At 33.9% G+C, this 6932-nt stretch overlaps 1 gene segment (V, D, J or C); it reads left to right on the forward strand.

Moving 5' to 3' along the window:
• The first annotated feature begins 896 nt into the window (after positions 1-896).
• Positions 897-5853, forward strand: LOC135932853 (Ig mu chain C region-like). The segment is given in 5 exon segments: positions 897-944; positions 3163-3468; positions 4392-4724; positions 4812-5129; positions 5351-5853. Coding segments are annotated over 5 exon segments (1371 nt in total).
• Positions 5854-6932: the final 1079 nt, after the last annotated feature.

Genomic DNA, 6932 nt, shown 5'->3' on the forward strand with positions numbered 1-6932 from the left:
TATCATCTGGTTGCTGTAAAAGCAGGAGCTGCCAAAGGGTCTGATAAAGAGGAAGTGTTTACAAACTGTTGGCAGGATACCTAATTTTATATAACCCAGACCACAGGAAATGGATGTCTCAACGGAAACTGCTAATAAAGAGTATACTGGGAATTGTTTTGTCTGTGAAACCTGATTCCTTTGGTTAAAATTAAATAAGTATTTGTATTGGAAACAGACTCTAACAGATCACTGTGACAGCTATGGCTACTTTGACTACTGGGGGAAAGGAACACAAGTCACAGTAACTTCTGGTAAGTGATCATGTCATGTATTTTGAGTTGGTGAAATCCTATATTTAGCTGATTATTATTAGTATTAAATAAAATCTTGGTTATATTTTGCATCTAATGTTATCTGGTGTAATACCTGTGTAAGTGATAGGTAATAGTTTCTCGGTTTAGTGTAATCACCTTTGAAATGACACAAGTAGCTGGCAAAATATTTTTTGCACTAAAGTGCAATTGAAATCTGTCACTGTGACTACTACTTTGACTACTGGGGGAAAGGAACATCCGTGACTGTCACAACAGGTAAAAAATATATGTATTTTTTCCTTTCTATGAAAAATTTAACAACACTTTTTAAGTCGTTGTATTTAGAGTTTTAAAGGGACATGTTTTTGTATGTTGGATATGTTGAGTTATTACACTGTGAACGCTGCTTTTGATTACTGGGGAAAAGGAACCACGGTCACTGTCACAACAGGTAAAAAAGGTTTTTGTCTTCATATTATAAATGTGGTTCTTTTAGAGGCATTTTTTGTTTGTTTGGTTTTTCGACATTAGTGTGACCATGAGAATCTTCAAGGTGCTTGTTTTTGTATGTTCAATGTGTTAATGTCTTATACTGTGACGATGCTTTTGACTACTGGGGAAAAGGCACAATGGTCACTGTCACAGCAGGTAAGAGGAGCTTTCTGACTTAATTTTAATACTAAAAATATAAAACTTTCACTGTTAATTTGGCACATTTAGAACTTGGAGGTGATTGTTTTTGTACGTCGGATATGTTGAAATATTACACTGTGACAACGCTTTTGACTACTGGGGGAAAGGCACAATGGTCACGGTTACATCAGGTAAAATTAGTAATTTCTTTCTCTTAATGTTAAGATTTAAATTTAAAGACTGTGTTGTTGATTTTTCAAAGAAAAATGTTTTTCATACTAATTTCTATATTATTACAAGTCTATAATCTGTACTCTCAGTTTAATCTTTAATGGTAAAACTTAGGTATTATTTTTAAGAATTCGGAATCTCAATTTGCAAAAAACGAGAGTATTTCAGATTTTTTGGTTATCGTAAAATAAGATGGAAAAATGAGAACAGGTTTTTGTACAGAGCGCTAAGTAATTCTTTAGATTGTGGCCATTCTTTTGACTACTGGGGAAAAGGCACAATGGTCACTGTCAGTTCAGGTATGAATTTTAACATTATTCGTATAGCTAACTTTTTTTTCCTGCTTAATTATATAAAATCTGACAAAGAAATTAGAGAAAGTACCTGGTATTTCTTTCTCTTTAATTCAGTTAGAAAATAATTATATAAGCAGTTATTTAGGTGAGAGTGATTCAAATTATTTCCAAAGTTAAATGATGTCACCAAGTAATGCCATATCACAGAAGTTAGTTTTTGTGAGAGGTGTGAAAAGACTCTGTTAACTGTGATAACTGGGCTTTTGACTACTGGGGGAAAGGTACAATGGTTACAGTCACATCAGGTAAGGTGATCTAATTCTTCCACTTTAATTTTAAGATTTTCATTAAAATCTTGATTTTTTTAAATAAATATTGTGGTTGTGAGAAAATTCAATACCATCATTTGTAGACTGCTGAGGGATAAATGTCTTATAATTTACAGACTTGGTTTAAATGTTGGTGGTGAAAATCAGCTTTTGTTCAGTCTTTTGAATCTCTTTATATTAATTATAAGGAGAATATAGCAGATTGTAGACTGTTATTATATGGAGCGTAAGGTTTTTGTATGCAGTTGTCAGTAAGTTGTTAGACTGTGACTACGCTTTTGACTACTGGGGAAAAGGCACGACAGTCACCGTCACATCAGGTATGAATTGTTATATTTCTTGCTAAAGAGAGAAATTCCTAATCCCCCGTTACAATACAATGTAATCATTTTCATTTGTTTACAACTATAATGATAAATTTGGTCAATTAAGTACTTATATCAGCAATTTTCTGTAGTTTGTTACAAAATTTGTCAAAAAAAACTAATTTCAGACCGATTTTGATTAATAAAAATCCTTAAGTAAGAGGATCAAAAATTTTGTGAGAAGTAAGAAAAGTATCCATTAAGTATCTCAAATGCCTTTAAGACTTATAAAATGGCTCTCCAGTTACAACATCATCAGTTAAGATATGTCTCCATTGAAGTTATAATTTAACTTATGTGTCACTTCAAAATTGAATTGTGTTCATATCCATTTGCTATAAAAACGTGTTATTGTCAAAATTGGCTTTAACACACAGTGTATTTTGGGGGATTTGATAGGATTTTATAATCTTCTTCTTAATGACTGTTGAAGTAGACCTTTTGTGTATCATTAGTAGTTTAGCCTTTTTATATTAAGAACTAAGTAGATTCAGTACTGTGCTACGGTGCTTTTGACTATTGGGGAAAGGGGACAACAGTTACTGTTTCATCAGGTAAGTAAACCATTTCATCTCAAACATCAATGCTGAAGTGAAATAAAATTTAATGTGTTCTTAAAAGAATTCGGTATCAACACTGTGAAAGGATTTTTTACCAACTTTATGTCTTTCTTTTTATTTATTTCTGGGGTTTTTTTTATTGAGTTTTGTCCATATTCTGCATTTAAAATAATTTACAAAATTATGTGGTGTAGAGTGACAAAGAACTTTAACTTATTAATAACTTATTAAATTATTAATAATATAATATAATATAATATAATATATAATATTTAAATGTTATATTATAATATAATATAACATTTAAAATGTAATGTCTTCATGATGGCCTTTATTATGCAACACAATCCACTCAATTGTTTTCTCTTTAATCAGTTCTAAGTGAAAATGTGTGGTATATTATAGTATTTCTTTTCTGGTGTCTTAATTACTGTTATATCCCCCTTTCTTAGCCACTTCAACTGCACCCACTGTGTTTCCTCTGGTACCATGTGGTTCTGAGACTGGAGATATGGTCACTCTTGGCTGCCTTGCCACCGGCTTTAACCCTCCTGCGGTGACTTTCTCGTGGACCAAAGGCGGCACTGCCTTGACAGACTTCATCCAGTACCCTGCAGTACAGAAAGGCGATGCTTATACTGGAGTCAGTCAAGTCCGAGTGAGGAGACAGGACTGGAATACACAACAGACTTTAAAATGTGTTGTGAATCATGCTGCTGGGAATGCACAGACTGCAGTCGATCCTGTCACACCACCACGTAAGCCTTATGCTTATCTTATCTATCTGACTTATAAGTTTACATGAAAGCTCTGTGAAAATATAGCAAACAAAACAATTTGAATGAATTTGTACACAAATGCACAGGCTGATATTATAATAGTCTGTAAGACTTATGTTAAGTCATTTAAGTTCCTTTTCTTAGCTTATTTGAATTCTACATACATCACATACATGATACATTGCTACAGTAAACTTATTCAGTGCACATTTTCTAAAGCAATATTTCTTATAAAGTATTACTGAGTCAGATCTAGTGATTGTTACTTCTAATAAGGATAAGAATCAGTTATCTAGTTAATCTCCAGTTTTTCTTTTTTTGTTGTTGTTTTTCTTTCTTTTTTTCCACTTTGTGGTAACACACACACACACACATAGTAAGGTGGAATGAGAAACAGAATATATCCAAACAGTCTTGCTCATGAGTATTAAGCTTTGGTACAGTGTCTTTTTTTTTTTTAATTCTTTACTCATAAACTGTAAGTCCTCTGCACCTGTCTGAAAAACAGTATTACAGCATGTTGTGCTTCTTTCCATCTGTCTGAATAATCCTCGTCCTTTCTGCTCTCTGCCTGTCTCCCTCCACTTTCACTGTGCATTGATAATTAACATAATTAACATTGATATTAAATGTGTGTTTGCTTGCCAGTCAATGTATATGCAGAAGTGAGCAATGTAGTTGTGCAGTTCCATTATTTCCTTTTGTGATTACAGGAATCTAATTTTCTTTGACATTGTGCAAAGTTAAAAAAATCTGAGCAAAAGGAACTTGTTTATATAGAAAATCAATATAGTATGAACATTGTAGCAGATTATTTATCTCAGCTTCTGCATATATATATGTATATAAATATTATTCCCTGCTTCTGCATACACATATTTGTGTATATCTTTGTTTTTCAGCGCCATTTAAGCAGAATCCAACTCTTAAAGTGTTTTCCTCCTCTTCTGATGAGGACGGTACCTATACTGCCTCCTGCTTTGCCAAAGAGTTTGCACCAAAGAACCATAACTTAAAATGGCTGAAAGATGGAGCAGACATCACCGGCAAAATAGATCTGACCGAAACAGTTTCTGATTCAAAAAATGCAGCTGGAAAAATAGTGTACAATGCAGCAAGTTTTCTCACAGTAAATTCCACTGGCCTGAAAGAGAAGACTGTATTTATGTGTCTCTTTACCGGAGGAGAAGATGCATCTTTGAATAAAACTGTGGCTTACAAAGACAATACACCAGGTGAGTAACAGAAAAATAAACAATTATTTTCTCATTATGATTTTGCAATGATTTTGTTCTATAACTATTCATTGCTGCATTATACAGATTCTAAACCATGTAGTTCGTCAGATGTGAAGGCACAAATCTTTGGCCCCACAACCAAGGACATGCTTTTAAATAAAAAAGGAACTATAACATGTAAAGTCATGGCAGAAAATAAAAAACTCAATATAACTTGGGAAGATGAGAAAGGAATTGACATGGTGAATAAGCCAATGACTCCAGTCGATGGCATTCGGAACGCATACAAATCTGAACTTGACATCACCTATGATGAATGGACCAATGGGGTAAAACGCGTCTGTGTTGTTCACCACCAAGATTTGATTGAGCCTTTGAGGGAGACTTATAAAAGGGATTTCGGTAAGAAAAAAAACTGTTTAGTCCTTATTGACATCTTGATATCAAAGACATCATAAGCATTGCTTCTCAGTGTGTATGTGTATGTCTGTGTGTGTGTGTGTGTGTGTGTGTGTGTGTGTGTGTGTGTGTGTGTGTGTGTGTGTGTGTGTGTATTTAATTTCCTGTATTATTTTGGTTAATTTATGTGTGGCACAAAGTCTCATGTTGTTTCATGCTTACAGGAGGAAACCCTCAGCGTCCGTCAGTGTTTATGCTCCCTGCTTTAGAACAAACTAACAAAGCAGAGGTGACCCTGACTTGCTTTGTGAAAGACTTCTTCCCTAAGGACGTTTTTGTGTCTTGGCTTGTGGATGACGAGGAAGCAGACTCAAGTTATGCTTTTAATACCACAGAACCCATTGAAAACAATGGATTCTATTCTGCGTATGGCCAGTTATTTGTCAGCCTTCACGAGTGGCAAAACAATGATGCTGTCTATAGCTGTGTAGTGTACCACGAATCTGTGGTTAACACAACTAAAGCTATTGTCAGGTCCATTGGGTACAGAACATTTGACAAAAACCGCATTGACCTCAACATGAACATCAACCAAGACTCCAAGTGCTCGCTCCAGTAGATGTTTCTCATGTCTCTGTCTGCTGTCTGCTGTTTAATGTCTGTTGCTTGTGATATGACATTGTGTTTGTGTGTTTTAATGCAGATTCAAAATAAAAAAAAAAAAACAGTTTGCAACTCTGTTGATGTTTATTACATGCAGTTCATGTCTTCGTTTAAAACATTTTGTGAGCTTTATGTTTGTTGTACAGTCACAGTGCTATCCTAATGTAGAAAGTAGCACGTTTGGGTTATTTACACAATGATAATAATATAAAAATGTTTTTAACATCTAATTTCTCCTAGAATATACAACATCACTAAATTAAGTATTCAGGGAACAGTCTATGTTTATTTAATATGCAGATAGTTCAGTAACACTGCTTCTGTGACTTGTCTTTGTGTGCCTGTGTTTCATCTACTGGGTCTTGCACGCCTTAAAAACAGATGACTGCTTAATAAAACCCTTTAAATCTCCCAGGCAAGGCATAAATACAGTAAATAAACAATACTGAAGTCTTTCTAAAACAAGTCAGAAGTCAGGATTATAGCTCTCAAAGGACATGAAATTCTATTCATCTTCATGGGGCACTCACTTGACCTCTGTCACCTTATTTCTTTTCTTTTCTGTCATTATAAGTTCCAACTAGGTTGACTGACTATGAATCTGATGTAGTATATAAAGTAAAAAAAATATGTATTTAACCCACAACAGAAAATAAATAAAATCTATAAGTTAGTATCTTACAATGTGTGTTTCAAAGTGGGTTGTGAAATGTCCAAATATTTGACAGAATAAATTTTGTTCATCTAGATCTTCTCATCACTGACTCTCTGGAGCTTCATCACCCTGGACTATCTGGAGACGATAACATAGCAAGCGTAGCCATCGTCTTCATCCTTCTCTTCCTCATCACTCTGCTGTTAATCTTTGGAACAACTGTTATCAAGGTAATCAGAAATTAATGTGCTGGCATTTTGTGCAGATTTAACAGGGCAACGAGCACTTTGACAGATTATATTTATCAAGCACGTAGCTATGATAGAAAAAACTAAAACTCATTTAGCATTCTGCATTTTAACCATGAGTCAGAATAACTCAAACTTTTCAAATTATTGTAAAAACAATTAAAAAATTAAGATTACAGAAAAAAACTGTATCTATGCACATTAGAAGCATTTATGATTATGTCAGTTTAATAAACCAAT

This window comes from Pelmatolapia mariae, linkage group LG4 (assembly GCF_036321145.2).
Source record: "Pelmatolapia mariae isolate MD_Pm_ZW linkage group LG4, Pm_UMD_F_2, whole genome shotgun sequence".
Taxonomy (NCBI): domain Eukaryota; kingdom Metazoa; phylum Chordata; class Actinopteri; order Cichliformes; family Cichlidae; genus Pelmatolapia; species Pelmatolapia mariae.